This window comes from Cervus canadensis, chromosome 17 (assembly GCF_019320065.1).
Source record: "Cervus canadensis isolate Bull #8, Minnesota chromosome 17, ASM1932006v1, whole genome shotgun sequence".
In the NCBI taxonomy this organism is placed as follows: Eukaryota; Metazoa; Chordata; class Mammalia; order Artiodactyla; family Cervidae; genus Cervus; species Cervus canadensis.
In genome coordinates, this window is record NC_057402.1 from 40,042,211 (window position 1) to 40,065,658 (window position 23,448).

At 53.4% G+C, this 23,448-nt stretch overlaps 1 protein-coding gene across 1 annotated transcript in view; it reads left to right on the top strand.

Annotated features, from left to right (window-relative positions):
• FAM189A1 (family with sequence similarity 189 member A1) overlaps positions 1-23,237 on the top strand; it is a 240,997-nt gene extending 217,760 nt beyond the window's left edge. The window contains exons 6-11 of the mRNA XM_043490192.1: positions 5,523-5,683; positions 6,353-6,488; positions 13,157-13,232; positions 17,203-17,421; positions 18,930-19,004; positions 20,037-23,237. Coding sequence (XP_043346127.1) covers positions 5,523-5,683; positions 6,353-6,488; positions 13,157-13,232; positions 17,203-17,421; positions 18,930-19,004; positions 20,037-20,356 — 987 coding nt within the window. The 3' untranslated portion in view covers positions 20,357-23,237. The remainder of the gene's footprint in view (positions 1-5,522; positions 5,684-6,352; positions 6,489-13,156; positions 13,233-17,202; positions 17,422-18,929; positions 19,005-20,036) is intronic.
• The last annotated feature ends 211 nt before the right edge of the window (positions 23,238-23,448 follow it).

Consider the following 23,448-nt stretch of genomic DNA (forward strand, 5'->3'; position numbering starts at 1 on the left):
AAGAGATGTGGGTTCAATCCCTGGATAAGGAAGATCCTCTGCAGGAGGAAATGGCAATCCACTCCAGTATTCTTGCCTGGGAAATCCTATAGACAGAGCAACCTGGTAGACTACCGTCCATGGTGTCACAAAGAGTCACACAGGACTTAGCAACTAAACAACATTAAAAAATACATGAATATTCTCTCTCCCTTCTTTTTTCCTTCCTCCCTCCTCTCTTCCATTTCTCTTTCCTTCCCTTTCTTCCTTCATTTAATCCTTGTATTTTTGCCCGAACTGGCTCACACAATGTATATTACTCTGTCACTTGATCTTTCAACCTGAAACAATCATGGCCATCCAGCTAAGTCAATAGAGAGAGAGGTATTTGAATATCTGCTTTGGTCCCTGAGATGGAATTCACATCAGTTATTTGGCCATTTCTCTGAGTTGCTGCTCGTTTTTTATTTGGCTTCTGCCACTGCCTCTACAAATGGTTCTCCTTGTACATACAGTTACAACTCTCTGGACCAACCTGCACTGAACCACCTGGCCAGCCAGCGTGGCTCTCCATCCTGCCTGGAAGATGCGCTGCCCGCTGCCCAGGGTACCTTCTTCTTCCCCACCCACTCCCCTGCAGCCTCTGCAGTTCACCCACTCACCATTTCTGCTCCCAGCAGTTGGGTCCTCTGCTTTTCTAGGGGCAGTTGTTTAGTTCAGTTCAGTTACTCAGTTGTGTCTGACTCTTCGCGACCCCATGAACTGCAGCACGCCAGGCCTCCCTGTCCATCACCAACTCCCGGTCCACCCAAACCCATGTCCATTGAGTTGGTGACGCCATCCAACCATCTCATCCTTTGTCATCCCCTTTTCCCCCTGCCCTCAGTCTTTCCCAGCATCAGGGTCTTTTTAAATGAGTCAGCTCTTCGCATCAGGTAGCCAAAGTATTGGAATTTCAGCTTCAACATCAGTCCTTCCAATGAACACCCAGGGCTGATCTCCTTTAGGATGGACTGGTTGGATCTCCTTGCATTCCAAGGGACTCTCAAGAGTCTTCTCCAACACCATAATTCAAAATCATCAATTCTTTGGTGCTCAGCTTTCTTTATAGTCCAACTCTCACATCCATACATGACCACTGGAAAAACCATAGCCTTGACTAGATGGACCTTTGTTTACAAAATAATGTCTCTGATTTTTAGTATACTATCTAGGTTGGTCATAACTTTCCTTCCAAGGAGTAATCGTCTTTTAATTTCATGGCTGCAGTCACCATCTGCAGTGATTTTGGAGCCCAGAAAAATATAGTCAGCCACAGTTGTATCTATCCCCAAACCAGTTTATACCAGGGGTATGTGAATTGTAAGTGCATATTCTACTACTGTGTGAACCAAAAAAAAATATGAGTACAAAAAGAGAATTATTTCTATTACAATAAAATTGAGTGCTCTTGAAAGATTCTCAAAAGATTTTCTAGTAAGCTGTTTTCCTCTGCGCTTACTTTATTGCCAGCCACCCAGTCTCAGGGACATCGTCTGCTATTACACGCATCTCCATTCGGCACCAGCTTGTTAACTTCATCTTTTGGTACTATCATTTATGTAAAAGAGGGTCACTAGATATATTGCCATCAATTTAAATGTAGGTCAGACAACTCCAGGGGGTTGGGATAAAAACTAAAAAAAAAGTCTAGGGGTTGTCTGCACACACACTGCTACCCAAGTACGTTTAAGTTCTGGCTCTGCTGTAAAAACACAGACCTAGAAAGTTAAGGAATGTTTTACAGGTGTATTTTATGCAGGAAAAGCCATGGGGCACTCCCATCAACAGACTGTGACTCACAACAAAGGCCTATCCCACATGGAAGGAGCCCACAATTTTATTCTTATTTCTGTGGATCAGCATTTTGGAATAATTAATAATTTGGGGAGAATTCATATAATGAAGACATGTCTACATGAAATGCAAATTGTTATGCCTATGGTCAGAATTTATCTAACTTAATTCCTATAATACATTTGAAGATAGTGGACCATTATTTCCAAAAGACCATCTGATGATAAAATTCCATTTATTGATATAGTTTCATGGAGAAAGCATTTACCTCCACAGGCCTATAATTGCATGTTTTTAGATTTATTTCCTACGTGTAATCTCAGTTTTCCATTTTTTCAGTAAGCTGTTTTCCTCCCCATTATTTTACTGCCTGCCACCCAGCCTTAGTGGCATCGTCTGCTATTACAGGCATCTCCCTTCAGCACCAGCTTGTTAGCATCGTCCTTTGTTGCTGTCATTTATGTTCTCCACTTGTCCTGTGCCTTGCTGAAGTGGTGCTGCTTCAGATGCGGCAGGCAGAGTACCATGCCTTCCACAAACGTGGTGCAGTGGGCTTGCCCACGGAGCTAGGAAGGGGTGCTGGCTGGATACAGAGGGATAGAGTGCCCCCTAGGAGCTCCCAGATCAGTCAAATTCACCTGCATCTTCTACCCATCCGGCCCTCCTCAGACCCACAGTGACTCTCCTTGAGGTCTGGGTTTACCACAAAGGTCTTCAGGTCCTAGGTGTTACTTAGCTATCAGATGAGGATTGATGGGTGTCTGCTTGACCTAAAAAGCCAGTTACAGCAGACTTACGTAAAAATGGTGCACTTATGCCACGAACATTGTATTTTGACTTTAAAAATGCAAATGAGCATTTGTCGCCCTGTCTTGGTATGGCGCCATGCTCTTCATTTTGGCTATAGGTCTCTTTGGTGTATCAGGTTATTCGTGGAAATCACACCCTCTGTGATTTCCAGATTTAGTTCCTTTCAGCTGGACTCAGCCGTGTGAAGCCATCTGCATGGATGTTTTATGAGCCTGACGACCTCTTGGCCAAGACCCACATTGGCAGCAGTTTCTGCTTAGCTATGAAGTCTTTTCCAAAGCCTCCAACTCAGTTTTCACAGAACAAGCAAGTTTTCTTGTCTGCATTCATATTTCACGGTAAATTACGGTAGTAACTAAAACTGGTCTGAACCTGTTTGAGGCGGCGTCCCTGCTCACCTGAGGGAGGGGTAGAAGGCCCAGAGAGCAGCAGGATGCCTGGGCACTGTCACTCCTAGGTCCAGAGTGCAGGGAGGGAGAGCTCCAGCTTACCAACAAGAGGTCCATTCAGAAGCCTTTTCCATGGCAATAACCCTGCTCTTTCTACCAAGGTTATGCGTGCATGCTAACTCGCTTCATTTCTATCCAACTCTATGCCGCCCTATGGACTGCAGCCTTCCAGGCTCCCCTGTCCATGGGATTCTCCAGGCAAGAATAGTGGAGTGAGTTGCCATGCCCTCCTCCAGGGGATCTTCCCAACCCAAGGATCAAACCCACATCTGTTCTGTCTCCTACATTGGGAGGCGGGTTCTTTACCACCACCGCCACCTGGGAAGCATGTGCCTAACCTGGGTCCTTCCCCCAGAGCATACCCATGAGAAGTATGGGTTTCTCTCCAGCAGAGACTAAAATGCAAAATCCTCTTTTGAGGATGATGAGAGCTGGTCAGTGCTGCCCACGCCAGGTATGTGAACACCTCAGACAGGTACCAACCTCACCAGGTACAGGTACCCCTTTGTCATCACACGGACCACCCAAGGCTTGTACAGGTGTCCCAGGGCAAGCAGAACCACATGGGAAAGAAGTGATTCTTCAGGGCCCGTTTCCTCCCCAGCACACCCAGCTGCAGGCTCAGCTCCACACCTGGCCATCACCCTGCAGACTTGGGGCCACAGAAGAAGTGGTGGGCAGCGAGCATTTCTGCACATCCTGAGGATAACTGGGAGGTTGAGGGTGAGAGGAGACAGGATCCAGGGAGAGAGAACAGACCTTGTTTGGTATTTGGGGTTGGTTCAAAGGGCAGATGGAGGATTAGGGGGTACCCATGGGTTAGTGGGTAAGGAGGCTGGAAACCTGTCGGGATTCAGGGAGCAGAGGCGCATAAAAGAGTTTTAAAGGTGGGTAACCTCATCTCGTTGGATTAAACGTAACTTTTTAAAGTAGAACAAGAGGAAGAAAACCAAGGCAATGAGGTGAGTTAGACGCTCTCGAAAGAAGATAACCTGGGGGCTGCCTGGAGGTGGCAGCCATGAGGTATTGTTCACCTGTGAAGTGGATGCTCATAGACCATCTGCTGGGCCTGGGGCACCAGGCGAGGCTCAGAGATAAGACACAGACTGGACCCAGGGCCAGGGAGGGAAAAAGACTTGCCCTTGGGATTTCATCACAGCTCCTACAGGGATCTGGTTACTTCCCAGGGGTGAACAACAGAGGACAGAGGGGAGGAGGAGCAGGAGCAGTCTGAGGAACCCCTATTCCCTGACTGCTCCTTTGTCTGACTCCCTCTCACGCCCCTGTGGGTAGAACCTAACAGGACACCAGCTGCTGGGGAGACCGTGGGGTGCAGCTGTCCACCCGCCTGGCTCAGAGCAAAGTCCAGGGCCAGTGACCTGATAGCTCCCAGATAGATGCTGCCTTGGCAGACAGATTTGAGGGGTGTCAGGGAGATGTCAGGGTGACTTATGGGATTCCCACCACGGAGGCCGAGGAGTTGGGTGACTGCTGCTAAGTCTGAGATGCTTCATTGAAGACAGGCCAACACCCCCTGGAAAAGCCATCTGGACTTTAGGGCAGAAATGGAGACCTCTGTTAAACCTTTAAAAAGCCTCCCTCGCATGACCACATTGACTCCTTTAAACCTGCTAATAGGATCACCTGGCCCTCTTCACCTCTCTCATTCGTGATGGAATTGGACCTTCCACGGGAAAGCACTTTGCCTTCTGCGTTTCATGCTTGAGGGTGTTGTTGATTTCTCTAATTTCTGAGTCTTCACCCCATGAGACCCCCAGGACCCTTGGCCTCATCCTGGCTGCTCAGCCTTGTGCAGTGGCCATGGGGCAAGTGGCTTTCCAAAATCAGGGCCGGCAGACACATCCACACTGCCCTTGGCCATGGAAGCACCTCTGTCTCAGATGATTAAACGCACAAGCTTCTTGTGCTCACACTGGCTAGAGGGGCATTGACCGGGCTCTGTGTGTGGAGAAGGCAGGAGCCACATACAGCCCGAGTTAGTGGCAGAGATAGGAGTGAAGTCTTCCCAGACTGTGCTTTGCCTCAGAAGACACATGTCTGTGTAACAGCAGGGGAGCGGAGCGCAATGAGGCTCCAGAGGGAAGGGATCCTCACAAAGCCATTGTTTCACATGTGTGTTTAGCCAGTTACCTTGAGTAAATAATCAGCCTGCAGTGTGGGTTGATCCCTGGGTCAGGAATATTCCCTTGGATAAGGAGATGGCTACACACTCCAGTATTCTTGCCTGGAGAATTCCATGGACAGAGGAGCCTGGCAGGCTACAGTCCATGGGGTTACAAAGAGTTGAATACAACTGAACAACTAACACTGTTTGACAGGTTGAAGTCCCAGAGTTCCAACTGTGTCATTAAAGCTTGGGTGCAATTAGCTTCATGAGACACAAGCCACACCGGCCGACCAGTCACTCAGAACCTCTCTGTCTTCCAGTTCCTTCCACAAAGGGCACCTTCTGCCAGCCCGGCCTGCCTGACCCCCCATGGTACCGTGCTCCACCAGACCTTGGATTTTGATGAGTTCGTGCCCCCGCTGCCCCCTCCGCCCTATTACCCTCCAGAGTACACCTGCACACCCACTGCCGAGGCCCACAGGTGGGTGTTTCTGGGGACCCCTCCCTAAGGGATGCTGGGACCCAAAAATGGGAAGCCATCTGGGGATGGGGGAGGCATGAGATGCTCCTTGTCCATGCAGGTGAGCAGAGGGGAGGCAGATGAAGGCCTGAATGTTGGTCCTGACAGCAGAGCCCTGGGCGGGGTGGTGGTGGAGTGGGATGCTCAGAAACCCGTGTGCTTCCTCTGGCCTCACTGCAGGGTATCCGAGGGGAAACCCAGGCAGAACTAGTCCTATTCCACTCTCAGAAAACACAGTACAGCTCTCAGGTTGGACATGCATGCATGCTCAGTCGTGTCCGACTGTTTGTGACCCCCATGGACTGTAGCCCAACAGGCTCCTCTGTCCATGGGATTCTCCAGGCAAGAATACTGGAGTGGGTTGCCTATTTCCTGTCAGGTTACAGTCACATTTAATTAAAGATGAAATCAGCTGTAAGATGGTTTTCATTGTCACAGAAAACGCCATAAAGTTGGTGAAAGTACCAGTACCCTTTGAGAGCAATAAACAAGAATTAGAACCACCTAGTGAATGAGGCTTTTTTTCACATACCCAAGAATTCTGCGTGGGAATTGTTCCAGTTGCTCTGAGGGCAATGGGAACAGTCGGCTCCCTCCCCAGAGGGTGAACTTCCTCCTTCTGCCACTCAGGGGCCTCCACCTGGACTTTGCTTCCTCCCCATTCGGCACTTTGTACGGTGTCGCCATCAACAGCCCAGGCCTGCTGTACCCCGCTGAGCTCCCGCCACCCTATGAGGCCGTGGTAGGCCCGAGCCCCACCAACCAGGTGAGTCCCCGGCCCTCCGACAGGCCAGTTCCCTGTTCCCAGCCTTTCTGCCTTCTTTGGAATCTCTCCCAGCCATTCAGCAAACCTGTGGGCACTGGTGTCTCAGCTCTGTCTGAGCAGGAGGCAGGGGCAGGAAGCCCTGAGTATGCAGAGGGCTCTGGCCTGTTTCGGCTACAGGCCACTGTCATGGTCAGCCAGACACATGACAGAGCTGGTTTGAACCCCTGCTCCTGCCAGAAGCCTAGTGGCTACAGCCAGAGAGGGGCCTGAGCCCAGAAGGCGCACTCTCAGGACGTGTGGCCTCAGTTTCCTCATCTGTGAAGTGGGATCATAATAGTACCAAGCCCTTCAGGTGGACCAGAACAGTTGTAATGGACAGGGCTGGGCACATGGCAGGGTCTGACTTGGCAAAAGCTACTTGCACTTCTTTGGTATTGTTATCACCATCCTTGTCATCATGCTCTCATTGCTGAATATCGAGGGTCACTGGCCAGGGCAGAGACACGTTGAACACAGGGAAAGGTTGCGTTGGCCCAAATACAGAGGTAGTGATGGGGCCACATAGTGGCCCCTTGGGGAAGTGCAGGGATTGGACAGTGTGTGTATGATGCGGGACACAGCCATCCAGGGAGCAGGCTGCAGCCACTTCTGGGCCCCGTTCACCAGGCAGAGGAGACACAGATGGGACAGGGAGTTCTAGGGGCACGGCTGTGAGGCTTCAGCAGCCATGGAGCCACCCCCCCATCCCCCCCAGAGGTGGTACAGGCCCAACTTCATGCTGTCACCCTGTGAGACGGGTCCCGCGGGGAGCAGGCCAGGCTTCAGGGCCCGTGTGTTCCCACCACCCCCTGAGGAGTGGCCCTGGGGACCCCATGTGCTGGGCTCAGCCTCTAGGGATGTGACTGGACACAGTCCTGTCTTCAGGGGATCAAGTCCTACAGGCTGGTGGCTGTGTGACATGAAGAAAAGGGAAGAGGCTCGGCGCCTGGGGGCCGTCTCCACCATGGGCTCTCCTCGGACTCCTGGGGTGTGACTGCCACCCACCAAGCCGAGGCAGAGGCTCCTGACACCCCGGGGCCTCTCTCAGGGCCTGCTCCCACCGAGAGGTCCTGAGACTGTCGGCCCAGCAGAAGGACTCGGCTGGGTCTCCTGGCCGTTTTCCTGTCTGGGGGAGGGACAGACCGGGGAACGGCCCCAGAGGGAGGAGGCAGCAGTGTGACGTGGGTGACTGTCTTCCCTAGACTCATAAACGACCAAATTCTCTGGAACTTTTCCCTTTAAAGCGAAGCAGAGCATTCTGCCTTCCTGAAGTGATTTATTTTTCTCTTCATGATAAAAATTGATCAGTCAATATTGTCAAGGGAACCCGCTTCCTGTGAGAGTGGTCAGAGCCCTGAGCGGAGCTCCAGGTACTGTGGGGCACTGGGCAGGGATGCTGGTCCCTGGGTGGGTCCAGGGATCCTGGGAGCTGAGGCCTCAGCCATTGGCAGGCCAGCAGGTCAGGGAGGAGGGGTGTGCTCCCAGGGGAGGGGGCAGCTCCTGCAAAGGCTCAGAGGGAGGGGCAAATGTGAGATCGGGGGACAACAATCTACTTGCTGGTCCTCGCTGGGTACCAGGATCATCAGAACATCCCAGGGAATGTCTGTGGCTGATAGGGTCTGGACTTGGGGTAGAGAGGTTGGGGTTCGCTGCAGAGGTGGTCACTGAAGCCCTGGAGCCAGGGGGTGAGAACCGAGGAGACGGCATGGTTGGGGGTTCCAGAAACCAGTTCTCAGCGAGGAAGGCACCAGCCAAGTGTTGCCTGGAGGTTGTTAAAGACTGAGCCCCGTCCACTTGGCTCACCATCCAAGGGCTATTGGTGACTTTGGCAGGACCAGCTGCCATGGGGGTGGGGGAGTGGGCAGGACCAGATGGCATTGGGGAGTGGGGGCATGGCACCTGAGGAGGGGGACCAGGAGTGTGGATACTTTTTCTAGGCTCCAGGGGGCCTCCTGACTCTGTGGAAGACTTGTCAATCAAATGCAGATGCTTGGCTCACCCCGCCCCGCCCCCCCCACCCCCCGCCCCGCACTCTGGGGGTTGCTGAGAATCTGAGGATCAGCCTGGCTCCCAAATCCCCACTGAAGCTGCTACACATTTGGGAACCGGGGTCAATGGCTCTGGCAAGATGCTCCAAGAAGAGGCCGGATAAGAAATAGTTGGGGGTGGGGGTGGGGTATGGGAACAGGGTGAGGGGGGTTACAAAAGGGTTGTGCCAGGGCCTGGAGCATGGGGCCAGGGGCTCCCCAGGGCCTGGGGAGGGAGGGCCCTGGAAGGCAGGAGGGGCTGACCCGGGAGCAGACAGGCAGCTCAGCCTGTAACCAGCAGGGGCACTGGGCAGGGCAGCCGGGGAACTGGAGACCCCAGGAAGCCCACAGGGCTGTGTGATTCTCTTCAGCCACCTTGGGGTGGGAGGGACCCCTGCCACCTCCCCCTCCACTTCCCCCTTCGCACCGCAACCCCTCTGCCACACAGAGCTCTGGGCTCCCCGGCCTGCATCTCCTTAGTCCCTCCATGTCCAGAGGAGGGGAGCGGGCAGTGATTCTCAGGTCTGTGTGCACCACCCCGTGGACAGCAGCAGGACAGGAGCCAGCAAGAAGCCCCAGCCATGCTGCTGCTCTGCTGGGCCTGCCTGTGGGCTGGGAAGCAGCTTTGGGTTTGAGGGTGACATTTGAGGCACCCCCACACTTGGACCTAGAAGGATGTTGAGTGTTTATCACTATTTTACTCTCTTTTTTCCCTGAAGAATAGACTGTATCAGAGAATGATGATGGTAATACCTGTTCTAAGACCCATATGACATCGTTTTCCAAAAGTATGAGGAATTCTCTAAGTGGAGATTTCTTTCACAGGATTTTGGGGAGGAAATTTTCAAGGGCAAAGACCCATCTCACATGAGCTTGCGTTGACTCAGAGACTGCCAGATTACAAGCGCCTGCACAATTGATTGTTGTCACTGGATGTGGCCCCCCCTTCCCTGGGCCTGGCTGACAGCATCTGTGATGAAAGGGCCACTGCACCCTCCTCCTCCCAATCCAGGGGCCGCCGGCTGATTCTCTCTGACCCTGTGGCCTAGTAGCAATTTCCAGTTCCACAGATGCCCCAGGGGAGCAGGGGGAGTTGCGGGGGGTGGGGGTGGGTGGCTGGGAGTCCAGGAATCCCTCCTATTCATGGGAGGAACACTGCGCCTGCCAGTTGCCCGGTCTCCCGGTCTCCCGTGCAGCCCTCCCCCTAACTCGACAGTCAGGAGCAGCTCCCTTACAGCATGAGCCCCTCTCTCTGGAAGATGAGAAGGTTAATTACACCCTTGTTAGGACAGATGTGTATAAATTGCCTATTTGTGCTCCTTTGGATAAAGAAAGGAAGACAACCGCCCCTGGAAAGACAAGCAGACACCGTGCAGGTCTGAGCAGAGCAGAGGCCGCGCATCTCAATGGATTTTTGACTTGGAAAGAAATGTGCCCCCCTACCTCCAAACTCAGCATGTTCATTTTGACCGTGTGTTTCGCCTCATTCAGGTTCCATTTTGACTTGGTCTGCGATGAGCTCTCTTCTCTATGGCCTGAGCTTGGGACAGGACTGGAAGCAGGGGGTTTCTTTCTACAACAGGAAAGTGGGCAAATTTGTCAGGTTGATGTCCTGCGTGTGTTCCGGGGGGTCCATAAGACTGTGCTCTGGTTCACAGGTTCCTAGATCCAGAGGTGAATGGGGTCCCCTTTCTCAGGGTCACAGGACAGGGATGAATGGACTTCTCTGTGGCCTCGGAGGAAGGGCCAGCTGGGCCATCGTGGGTGAATGGGCTTGTGAGCCAGAGCAGCTCCTTGTGGAGGCCTAGGGGGCAGGAAGAGGGTTCACGGGAATGATGTGGATGAAGATCGATGACCCTGGATGCCACACTGTAGAGCTTCCTTTGAGCAGCTGGGCATCTGGGGTGAATGTGACCCAGCAGGGCTTTAGGGATTTTAGTGGCAATACAGTGGGTACGGCCAGAAGTTGTGAGAAAGGCGAGGGACATGACAGAGCTGTGTCCAACCCCAAGGCCTCAAAGTTATTGTTTATATTTTCAGATAAAATGAACTTTACATTTGAAGATCTGTAAGTCAAGTATCTTGAAAGATTGTTTTGGAACATGAGCCCAAAACCTTAGTACCCCTTTTCCTCAATTGCTGATAACTGTCTGCCCTCCCCCCGACCCCTGCAAGGACAGTGCTCTGTAAACCTAGGATACAGCTGCCTGACCTCAGCCAGGAGTTGGAAACTCGTTACAGACATAGGGCAGAGTTTCCATGCATGTCCTCTTAGCCCCAGTTTTCTACAAGAAAGGGAGATGGGGGAACTTATTTGCCTAAATGCTGATTGACTTTTCAGTTACGATAAGTGGTCAAAACAACACATCTGGGAATAAACAAATGCAGGCGTTGGAGCATCCACATTACGTCATTCATGCAGCCTCTCCTTTCCGAGCCCTTTCACCCTCTGTCCTGTGGGACCTGTTATGAGCCTTTATTGCTAAACTCAGATTTCGGCTCCAGTTCTATGCTACAAATGTATTTCTTCCACTGCCTCTGTGTTTCACCGACAATGCTGGTTGAAGTGAGCAGCCGTTCCCCCACAGCTGAGCTGCGGCCAGGTGGCCTTGGACGTGGGGTGGGGGGGGCAGGGCACGTTCAAGTTCAACCCTGACACCCTGCTCACCAGGGTGATGGATGCCCTGCTCCCAGGAGCTGTCTCCTCTTGACACCAGGTTTGACTGTGAGCCAGAGGGAAGCCAGTGCCACTTCTGCAAAACATGACATGAATCCAATTTCCTCCTGACCTTGTCTTGCCGGATATTTTACTTCTCCTGTTTTATTTATATTTCTTTGTTGCCAGAAGCTTTTTATTTTCAGGCCTGAAGTTGCCACCCACTCCTACAAAAAAAGAAAAGGGAGTCAAAAAGGTTAGATACAGGCAAGAGTTAGAAAGGAAATGAACCTCTGGGCACTGTTCCTTTGTTTGTGATTTTGAAGGGGGCTGTTTTGTTGTGTTTTTTTTTTTAATATTTATTTATTTGGCTGCGCCCAGTCTTAGTTGCCAAATAAATAAATATTAAAAAAAAAAAAAACAGCTTCCTGCAAAAATCACAAAAAAGGTCTTAGTTGCCGGATGTGGGATCTTTGATCTTCTTTGGTGGCACGTGGAATTTTTTGTTGTTGTTTCAGCATGTGGAATCTTTAGTTGTAGCATGAGAACTTTTAGTTGCTGCATGTGGGATCTAATTCCCTGAACAGGGATTGAACCCGGGCCCCACTGCACTGGGAACACAGAGTCTTAGCCACTGGACCACCAGGGATGTCCCTGGCTGGAGATTCTTGACACAGATTTCCCACATAGGTTACCTGGTGTGGATGTTGTGAATTTGCCCCAACCAACCCTTCCTGGGCAGAGAGGGAGTGCTGAGTGCTGGATGGTATTATATACACGTGGGATCCCAGCGACCATTGGGGCACCTCCCTGTCCGATCCCTGTGGGTGTGCAGCTCACCCCTCTGGTGGGGTGGAGTGGGGTGGGGGCCAGTAGCCCATCCCCCAGCCTGCTTGACAGAGGAGAGGTGGGCGCCCACTATAAGCTTTCGATTGAGCAGAAGGGAGACAGAAATGTAATTACTGAGCTGGAACCAGGCCTGCCACAGAGCCCGCCTGACCTTCTTGGCCTCCACCAGCTCATTACTGGCCAGCAGTCCTGAAATACCACGAGGACCCAGAGATGGTGTTCATGAGAGGCACAGTGTCAGTACACATGGAGTTCACGCCTTCAGGTGCGTGGCTGGGGAGGGGAGAGGCTGCTGTGCCCTGAAGCAGGGATGGCATAGATGCACTGGCCTGGGGCGGATCCCAGCCCAAAGCGGGCTGGCAGGGAGTAGACATGCCCCATCCCTGCCCAGCAGAGAAGGCTGGTTTCTCCCCTCACACTCCCCAGGCCTCTCTGGGCCTAACAGTTATTCACGAAGAAAGCTGCAAAAGTGTGAGGACCGTGCACCCTGATTCGTGTTTCACAGCTACCCTCTCCACTGGGCTTGGGGGCCTGCATCAACCTGGCACACACTTCGTGTACGCCTGGACCCCTGGCCTTGGGAGCAGCCTCCTGACCCCACGTGTGAGCAGAAGGCACAGGAGAGGGCTGGGTGCATGCAGCCCTGGGGAGTGCAGAGCATGTTCAGTGCCCACCCATGTGCAGACTGCCAGCCCAGAGCACTGCGATGCCATGAGTGTTGGTGCCATGGTCCTTCTCTTCCCAGAATGAGGGCAGGGAGAGGGCATGGGGGTGAGGGAAGGGCTGTCCTGCCGCCTCTGGTGAGGCAAGGACCGTGTGTGACCTCCGTCAGTCCCAGACAGTGCCTGTAAGTGTAAGGCGAGTGGGCTCAGGGTGGGCTCTCAGGGTGAGCACACTGTTCTGAGTGCAGAAGGTCCAAGGAAGGAGCTTCGGTCTTGGAAATGGCGTCTCCCCCCACCCACCCCACACATTCAGGGGAGAAGACTAGAGCCCTGCTCACATGGGAAGACGAGCTCTGGAGTCAACCTGCCTTTCTAGAGGCGGCTGTGATACACCCTTAAGACAGCAGACCACCCACATCCTGTTTCTCACTGCAGCTCCCGAGCACGGACCCGCAGGTGGCTGAACCCGGCCCCGGGGACCCCGACGTCACTGCGGGCTTCAGCTCACAAGGTAAGTACACCCTCTTCAGTCTGAAACACTTAAGATGGTAGTCTTCCAGGTGTGTCTTCTCTCTTTTTCTTATCTTCTCCTGTTACGTCCTCTATCTCCTCCTCTTTAAGGGATGGGAACTGCTGGAGCCACTCCTGCTAGGTACAAGGGAGGCTCCACACGTCCTCCTCTCTGCCCTGGTGGTCAGACCTGGGAACCTCACACTTTCTCTGGGGGGCTTTGTCCGCCCCCTCACCCCAGCGCCCTTTCCTTCATTTGTGGTTGTTTAGTCTCAGTCATGTCTGACTCTTTGTGACCCCATGGACTGCAGCACACCAAGCTTCCCTGTCCTTCACTATCTCCCAAAGTGTGCCCAAACTCACATTCATTGAGTCAGTGATGCCGTCCAACCATCTCATTCTCTGTCGTCCCCTTCTCCTCCTGCCTTCAATCTTTCCCAGCATCAGGGTCTTTTCCAACAGGCCGGCTCTTCACATCAGGTGGGCAAGGGATTGGAGCTTCAGCTTCAGTATCAGTCCTTCCAGTGAATATTCAGGATTGATATCCTTTAGGATGGACTGATTTGATCTCCTTGAGTCCAAGGGACTCTCAAGAGTCTTCTCCAACACCACAGTTGAAAAGCATCAATCCTTCAGTGCTCAGCCTTCTTTATGGTCCAACTCTCACATCCATACATAACTACTGGAAAAACCATAGCTTTGACTGTACAGACCTTTGTCGGCAAAGTGATGTCTCTGTTTTTGAGTACACTGTCAAGGTTTGTCATAGCTTTTCTTCCAAGGAGCAAGAGTCTTTTCATAGCCAATTTTGAATCAGTTCGCCTGTATCTTTTTGGGATCTTGACTGGAATCACATTAAACCTGTGCAGCTATTTGAACAGAATCACCATCTTTTTTTTTTTTTTTTTTACAATATTGTGTTAATTTTGCTGTACAGCAAAGTGACTCTGTTATACATATACACACATTGTTTTTTCATATTCTTTCCCATTGTGGTTTATCCAGGCTATTGAATATAGGTCCCTGTGTCATACATTAGAACCTTTACTAGTTTGCATCTGCTAATCCCAAACTCCCAGTCCTTCCCACCTCTGACTCCCTCTTCCCCTTGGCAACCACAAGTCTGATCTCTATATCTGAGTCTGCTCCTGTTGTGTAGAGTAAGTTCATCTTTCTAAAGCTGAGTCTTTCAAGGCACAAACACAGTCTGTCTCTGTGAATTTCAATCTGTGGTTTCACAGTATCATTTTCACCTACAGATCCTGGGCAGGTTTTGTTGGTGTGCGTGTTACATGTTTCATTTCTCTAGAGCAACTGTCATCGGCACTGGATTTACACCTTTGGTTTCTGCATGTTCATGGTCAGTATGTGTGACTGACTGTGACTCAGGGGATTCACTCATGCGTTCACCTCAAATTGGACGACCTTGCTGAATGCACTTACTGCATGCGTGCGTGCTAAGTCACTTCAGGCCTGTCCGACTCTTTGTGACCTATGGACTGTAGCCCACCAGCTCCTGTGTCCATGGAATTCTCCAGACAAGAATACTGGAGTGGGTTGCCATTTCCTTCTCCAGGGGATCTTCCTGACCCAGGGATCAAACCCATTACTCATGCACTGCAGGCAGGTTCTTTACCTTCTGAGCCACCTGGGAAGCCCATGATATAGTCACACGACACAAGCCAAGCAGTGGGAGGTGGTGTGCAGAAATGAGAGTTACCAGCCTTGGACCATGAGTTTTTCCTGCAATGTTGTTGTAATTTTATCAGGTTTCTATTAACGACATATGTTCAGAGATAAGTCACATTTGTCTCTCTGTGACTGCATGTCCTTGAGGAATGCAATCACTTGGACTTTCATTGACATTGAGAAACTTGGGATCAATTTTGTGTGCATATGTCCCATCTCATCAAATTATATACATTAAATAGATACAGGGCTTTTGCATACAAATTACACCCCAATAAAGCGGTAAAAGGGAAAGGGGGAATTGGGATCAAAGAGTCCACAGGAATGAATACTATTCAAAAGACTTAATACACTGCTGGGTAATCTTGAAAAGATTTTGATAGTGTTTATGATGACAATGTCTAGGTCTAAACTTTTCTAATGAAACAGGAAAGTGTTCTTTCTTTCCTACATTTATACACTCGATTTTTCTTGGGATAAATCCAACGAGGAAAATTGCCAAGTCCAGGGGAACATGTGTTTTAGACTTGGGGATATTGACCAGGCTGTGTCCTGGAAAGGTTTTATTACAAGTTCATGTTCCCACCAAGGGTGCTTGTGACAAACCCCCCTACCCAGACATTGTCACTCCTGGGGACCTTAACCACCCTTAAAGGGTCTGTTTTGGGGTCCATTTTTTTCTCTAGCAGTTTTTTTTTTTTAGATTAATAAGAAAAATTGGAGAAGGAATTAGCACCCCACTCCAGTATTCTTTCCTGTGAAATCGCATGGATAGAGGAACTTGGCATGGAGTTTATGTTCAGGTTTTCCAGGTTCCTGTTCATGGAGTCACAGAGTCAGATACAACTTAGCAACTAAACAACAACAAATAAGAAAAATATTTGCTAAATAGAGAAGTGAGGAAATGTGTAAGAGTGACAGTTTTCCTATTTATGACAGGCTTGCTTCCCCAGTTCAGGTTTTGTTTCTCAAAGCCTGTTAACGAGGCCTCACCATACACAAGTTTGCCATTCCTTTTGTTGTCAAATGTATTCCTTTTGTTGTCAAATTTGGTTCTGTTGTCAAATGGTTTCTGTCAATATCATGTTTATAAAATCTTTCTCCATCCCATGGCTGCAGGTTTATTCTCACATATTTTCTTCTTACATTATCTTAAAGAAGGAAAGTATTAATGATCCTGAAGATTTTTTTTTTTTTTTTTTTGCATGTGATCTGTGAGGTCTGGCTCATCTTTGTTCTTCCAAATGGACAGATGGGACTGATGGTCTCAAACCACCTCTTGGGCAGCAGCGGTGGACAGTGGGGCATGGGGTGGCTGAGCACAGGTGCTGCTGGACGGGGTCACTTCAGCCAGCTCCCACTTGGCTGCCTGTGACCTCTTTCCCACCCTCTCTCAGCTGTGTGTCCTTGGCCAGGGACTGGGGGTGACTAGGTGGGCCCTGGGCATGGGACATGCATGGATGTGGGGCACTTGGGACTCTGAGAATAGAGAGAGGCTCCCCCAGCACCCACAGGAAGGAGAGGAAAGAACAGACCCCAAAGCCTCCCCTCACCTCCCTGCAGGAGTTCAGGCCGCTGTGGTTTTTATCATGTGTCCCCCAGGTGGGCCACTCTACTTGAACATCTACTTCAGTCAGGAGGCAGGGCAGTGAGGTGGTCCTCAGGCCCTGATGTGCATACAGGTCTGCTGGGGACCCTGTTTAGATGGATCCTGGTCCAGTCCTGCCTCAGGGCCACCTGTGGAAAAGCAAGGGGTGGAGCCTGGCCTGAGCAGCAGTTCTCACACCTGGGGCATCAGGGCAGCTTGTTCAATACCTGGTGCCAGGCCACCTCCAGAGTGGTCAGGGCTGGACTAACCCCCTGCCTGACGAGGGGCTGCACCCTGGGCCTGTGTGGGGGCAGATAGGTTCTCGGGCCCACTGGGACCTGGCTGGGGGTGTAAGGGTCCCTCCAAGCCCCCACCTTTCTCTGCACAGGCCCTGCCCATGGAACAAGAGACCCTTCCTGTGCTTCAGACTCCCCACCCCAGGATGCTCTGGATGGAAGGTGCAGCTGTTTTCTGACTTGGAGTCTCTTGAGCCCATGCCCCTCCTGGAGTGATTCTGGTTCCCCTCCTTTCCACACAGAGCACTGTCAGCCTCACACAATGACAAGGTTTTTTCCAGGCTTGGAGTTTGGAGGTTGGACTGTGCCTGCCCCCTGGGAGGACTCTAGGGGACACTCTCCCTCATGGTGGGGGGCTCGGTGGTCACCAGCACTAACTCCAGTCCCTTTCTTTGCAGCACTGACCGACAGCTCCAGCCTCCTGGTCTCTGAGGGCACCGCTGCTCCTGGCCTGAGCTGCCCGTCCCCCGACAACCCCATGAGCACCCCGCTGCCTACCCCGCATCCCTGCCACACGTCCCCTGAGGGCCCCCACAAGGGCATGCGGGTACGGTCAGGTCCCAGGCGCATGGCCCACTCCATCAGTGACCCCACTTCGTGCACGTCCAGGGCGACAGGTACAGCGGCCTCAGCCCCTGTGTCCCGGGACATGCCCAGCTGCCTGGACACCACAGGCCTCATGTCCCCTGGGAGTGGAGTCATGTCCCCTGGGCCCTGTCTTGGGCCACGTGGGCAATGTGAACTTGATGTCTGAAGCCTGGAAGTGGGGTGGCCAGCTGCAACTCCTGCTGTGCCCCCACTGAGCTTACTGCTCAGTCAGGGAGAGGGGCAGGGGGGCGGAGGTTTGGGGAGATGACAGCCTTCTGGGTAGGTCTGCAGCCTTGGACCTGGGCAGCCTCGGTGTTAGCCTGCAGGCTTCACACCAATTCTGGGGCCCATGAAGGTCTCAGGTCAGGCAGAGCCCACAGTCTGTATCCATCTGTCAGCCTGGGTGACTCCCCTCCAGGACCAGCCTGGGTTACACACTTGTGGGAAGTGCCTGTGTCTGCTGAGGGGTCTGGTGGGACAAGAGGCCATGTAAGACATGGCTGCATCTCAGTGACAGCCCTGGACGGGGTTGTCTGCCAGCTGATGCCACCCCCAGCAGACACGGGTCAGCATTGTCCATGTGACATTAGGCACCCCCAGGATGGGGGACCTGGCCCCAGGGTCCTGCACCTTGCAGCCCAACAGCACTCCTTGGGGGGTCTCATATATCCTAAAGTTGGAGGACCCCACCTCCTCCTGGGTCTGTGCCACTAAAAGTTGGGGAGCCCTTGACCACAAGTGCCATCACTGTGGGGACTTGTCCACACAGTGAAAGAAGTCAGAGGAAGCCAGTGGTGCCTGGACCGGTCAATGGTCTTGTCCAGCTGAACGCCAGGTGGATTAGCTCCCATCCTGGCCCCAGGAGAACTCCATCCCTGCATGGAGCCAGTGTGACCCAGGCCTCTGCCTGAGGTGCCCCGCTGGAAAGTACAGGCTGTGCCTCTGCCGCTCCTGGTGAGCACCCCTCTCCTCCCTCCTGCACCACCCCCCCGCCAGCTCACACCCACCGCCACCCCCAGAACCTTCTCCTGAGGATGCACCGGCTGCTCACGCGCTCCTGGCTCAGATGTTTCTAAGCTCCTTAGGGCTACCACCACCTGACTGGGGTCCCCGCTCCCCACCCCTCCAGTGAAGCTCGTGCTCTGCAGACCCTGACGTGTGAGGGGTGGATCTGAAGAGCAGCGATGGCTTGCTTACAAGCTGTCACTCCTGTGTTTGCCTGTCCATGCTGTCACCTCTGACAGTTACTGTTTTGTTCAAAAGCGCGTGCCTCCCAGGCGCCTGGACCCCCAGATGTGGATGGGGATTGGGATGAAGGGCTTTGGGCTTGTCAGTGGTGCCGGCCGGCTGCCCTTTGCTGAGGCTGTGCTGAGGAAGTGACGGGCCCGGGGACCACCTGCCCCAGGTTTATGTTCAGGGGTCTCCACTGCTGGCCTTGCCTCTGATGTCTGTCTTAGACACAGGAGGGTCACTACAGTATTATCGGGAATTCCTTTCCCCTGGGCTGTATGTTAACTGAACTCTCTTTCTGGTTAAGGTGACGCCTCTTCACACACCCCATCCTGCAGCCAGGACCTTGAAGCAGGACTGTCTCGGGCAGCACTGGGGACTGGTGAGACACCCCTTTTCTGAAACCCTTTGATAACTTCTGTGCAGGGGGCGGGAGTACCAGTGGTCCTCAGCTGCCTTGTGTCTAAACCCAACCAGCCCCTCCCAGAGTGGTCCAGGCATGTAGAAGCCCCAGCCCTGTGGGTTTGGAAGATGGGCTGCCCTCCACCGGTCCCCACTCTACCTGATTTATCATTGGTTTTACTGTATTTATGAGTTTCTATTTGGAGTGGAGAGACCCCACCCTCCATGTATGAGTCTTGTACAGTTTCTCATGCTTCATTACCAGGATTGCTCGCTGACACAGAACACACCCCAGACCACCCAGAATGTGTTCCCTTGTGTGACTTGCAACACAGATGGGGCTGGCCAGGCCTTAGGCTGGTCCTTGGCAACTCATCACAGCTGACCGCCTGGAGCTGGGTTTCCTTGACAGGGTTCTTTCTGTGGGTCATCCAGAGAGGCTGCAATCCTGCTAGGAGCTGGTGTCATTTCCCAGCCCTTGTCCTGGGGGCCCTGGGCCCTGGGCTGGCTGCCTCGAGAGGAGTGGCTGCTGTCTGTCCTTGACGTGGGGAGGGACTCTCACTGCCCTCTGCCACCCCCAGCTCTGCTCTCCAGGCAGACGTGTGTCCAGATGCCGTCCAGCCCTCAAGGGCAAAGGTCATGGAGCTGGGGAAGGCTGAGAAGGGGCACCACACCCCACCCCCCCAACACACACAATGCTTGCGAATTCCAACAGAGAACTGAGACCCCTGCCTGGCCCCTATCTCACCAGCCAGCTTTGAATCCCACCCTCCCATCCCCAGCCCTTCAGCTCCAGGAGGCTGCAGCCCCTCTAGGTTAACGCAGGCTGAACTCAGGGGTGTGAGGGGCCAGGGACAGAGGGACACAGGAAGTGAGGGCCAGGCTGGGACACAGGAATCTGGGCAGAGCATTTGTCCAAAGCCTCCCTGTGTTTGCTTTTCAAGGAATTCCTGGACGGCTGCCTTCTGTTTTGTCTGTTGTTCTCAGATTGTGTCTTTCCCCCAATTTTCAGCGACCCTGTCTCACTCGATCACGGCCGCCTGCGCCTGTCGGCACCAGCTCTCACCCAGGAAATCAGACGCCTGGAAAGTGGACCCGCGGTCAACGCCAGAGGCCTTACAGACAGTTTCCAAAGAGCGGCTGCGCTCCTTAGTGGACAGCAAAGCCTTTGAGGACGCCAGGGTCTTGGTGGCCAAGTTCTTGGAGCACTCGAGCAGCTCCCTGCCCGTGGAGGTGAGGCACGTGGTGGGCTCTGCCCGCTCGGCTGTGCCCCCCGAGGAGTGCCTCATGGAAGAGGCCGTCCTCAGCACCCATGTCCTGGGCCAGCTGTGACAGTGCCTCTGTCTGGGCGTGGACACAGATGCGGATGAACTGTGGTACCTGAGTCCCCACCCGGGCACCGGGCCTGTGGGGAGAGGCTGCGGCCCAGGGTGGCTCAGGCGGGAAACAGCTGCTCTGCCCTGGACGGGAACCCCGTCTGCTGTTCTCTGGGGGTGACACTTCCTACCTAGCCCAGTGACATAGCAGACAACTCTCCCGTGTCCCTCGTGAATCCTTGGTGCTGTCAGGCAGATGGCGCCTTGAACGAGCCGAGCAACAGGAATCCAGTGACAGGGTCATGCATCTAGCTGAACTGAAGTATCTTCAAGGTTGGGGCCGTGGGGGAGCAGGATCCCCCCCACCCCTGACTTAATTTAGTGTTTAAGCGGGTCAGGCAGGGCATCAGGCAGTGAGTCCATTTTCCCCTATGGTTTGTATCCATGATCTACCCTGTCTCAGATGCTGATTGTTAAGGAAATTAAGTAATTCTAGCCCAGATGGCATCCTGGGCTCAGCCTTCTGCCCACATGGCCACCACATCTGGTGAACACATACACAGTGAGGGACACCCCAGTGGCCCGGCCACCCTGGGGGACAGATGGCTGTGACTAGGGGCTCTGAGGGACCCCCATCACCTTGTCTCCTTGGCAATCCCTCCTTGCTCCACCAACCACCAACCAGAGCATCTTCCCTGCTTCCTCTCTGGCAGCCTCTTCGCTGTCTTTTTAACCCGCTCGGCACAGAGCACTTTGTCCTGGAACAGTAAGCCCCTGTGGATACCCCCAGGGTTTTCCTGCATCCGCCTTGGCCAGACTGGCCTCAAGGGATCTCATGACCCAGAGCAGCCCCTTCCCCAGCTGAGCAGCGTCTGCATCTGCTTTGGAAGATGCCGGCTGTCCATCCCTTTCCATAAACCACCCTGAGTGTGCAAAAGCTTCCTTGGGGACCCTGGATCTTCATGCCACCTCCCTGAACCACTGGCTCTGGTGACCTCAGCAGCAGCTACTTCCCAACCACGGCCCCAGGGTAGCACCATCCTCAACTTTCTGCAGCCACAGGGACACCTGTATCATCCTGGACTGTGGCTGGTGGCCCCTGTGGGACAAGACAGCTGAATCCCAGAGTCCTCAACCAGGAGCCCACGGGCCCAACATGGGGAGTGTGGGGGTTGGGCCAGGTAGGCGCCCACCACTGCCAGGGGTCCAGCAGCCTGGAGCCATTGTGTTGGGGTGTGTCAGGGAGTGGGGAGAGGGTGGCTGGGGGAGTGTTTCCAGCCCAGACACCCAGAGGAGCCCCTGGACCCCGAGGTAGGAAGCCCGGGTGATGGTCAGCTGTGAACACTTTGTTTTAGTCATATTATCATTGATCACTGCCTCCCAGAGGTAAGAACTGTACCAATATCTACTCAGGCCTCTGATGACAGCCAGAACTTCTCCACTCGAGACATCCCAGAGATGAATTTATGAGCACTTTATCCAGACTGTAAAATGAAAATCTCTTAATTTTTCTCGGCTGAGGGCTTTTGAAGTCCCCAAAGCCACTGTCTCTGTAGGTAAAGTAAATTGATGGTTTTTCCAGAGGGCCTCCCCTGAGCCTCCAGCCTGCACCTCTTCATCTGGGCCTCTGTGCGGTGGCAGCCAGAGCTTCACAGGCTGCAGGGGTCTCACCTGGGTGGGCAGAAGGGCCCACATCAGGCTTGGGGGCTCACACAGCACGTCCCCAGGCCAAACCTGCAGTCTCAGATGTGGCTGTGGCTCGAGTGAGGCTTGACCTTGTGGGCGTCGGAACTGTCACTGAGCAGCCGGACAGGTGACCCCCCAGGAGGCCTGGCCTGGTGCTCCATGTCCTCTGCGTCCCCCCCCTGCATGGGGACACATCTCCTGCCTCTGGACACCTGATGCAGCCTGTACCTCCACCTGGGTGCAGGTGGGCACTCTGGCCCAAAGCCCGTCATCCAGGTGTTCTCAATGCTCAATCCTCAGGCACGTTCTCACAGTGTTTGTGGATGAGGACTCTGCACTGAGTCCTGCTCCACTGCATTAGCACCTCCTGAGGGCCTGGCGACCACGTGGACTCCCACAGGGCCCGGCTCCCAGCTTCCAGGAAAGGTCCCGGGAAGAGAGCGGTGCCTGGCCGCGGGCTGGGGTCTGACTCCCCAGCCCCAGCACCTCCAACCCCACTCTGATCAGTGACATCTGGGAACCAGGGTCCCTGCATCGAGCACCCTGAGCCCAAGGCCATGTGGGTGCCTGGCCACAGGGAAAGCTGGTTCCCCCATTACCTGCACCCGTGCCCACTCGGCCCTGTGCTGCCTGCCCTGGTTAACCGCTAACAGGCGGACCACCAGGGGCTATGCTGGAAGCCGAGGCACAGGATGCCCCCTGCATGGGGTCTGGTGCCGCTGCTCCCTCTGACTCCCCGTCCTTCCCCGGGGGGCCGGCTTACCTCGGAGCCAGAGCCTGTCAGGACACTGCCATCAGACTCCCCCACCCCCAGGGGCCACAGGGATGCTGAGATGGGGGCATGCTGGACCCCAAATCTTTGTCAAACAGCAGGGAGCTTTTCCTTCCCCAGGGACCACAGGGATGCTGAGATGGGGGCGTGCTGGACCTCAAATCTTTGTCAAACAGCCGGGACCTTTCCTTCCCAAGGACTTATGGGCCCCTTCAACTGGCAACAGCGATACAAATTAAATTCTTGTAACAAACCATGGAAAAGAAATCTCATTTTAAATGGATGTTTTTCTCCCCTTGGCTGTACCTATCCACAGATGCTGCTATGAAGGCAGAATTTATAGCAAATTGTTTTCAAGCCTGTTTGTACAACTGGCAGGCTGTATTTAATGTACCTCAAGGTGTTTTCATAATGATCCGTGTTTTAATAAAAGCTATTTCTGGCCTCTGTGTCTCTGAGGTCTGACTAGGACAGACAGACCCTGAGAACCATATGTCACTGCTAGTGACCAGATCCCGAACCAGGGTCAGGCTGGACAGCCAACAAGTGAGCGTGACCACCCCTGGCCCTCTGACATGCATTTCCTAACATGCTTCTGGAGACATCAGGGACAAGACAGGTACCTAGACACATGTAAGTCCCACAGATGC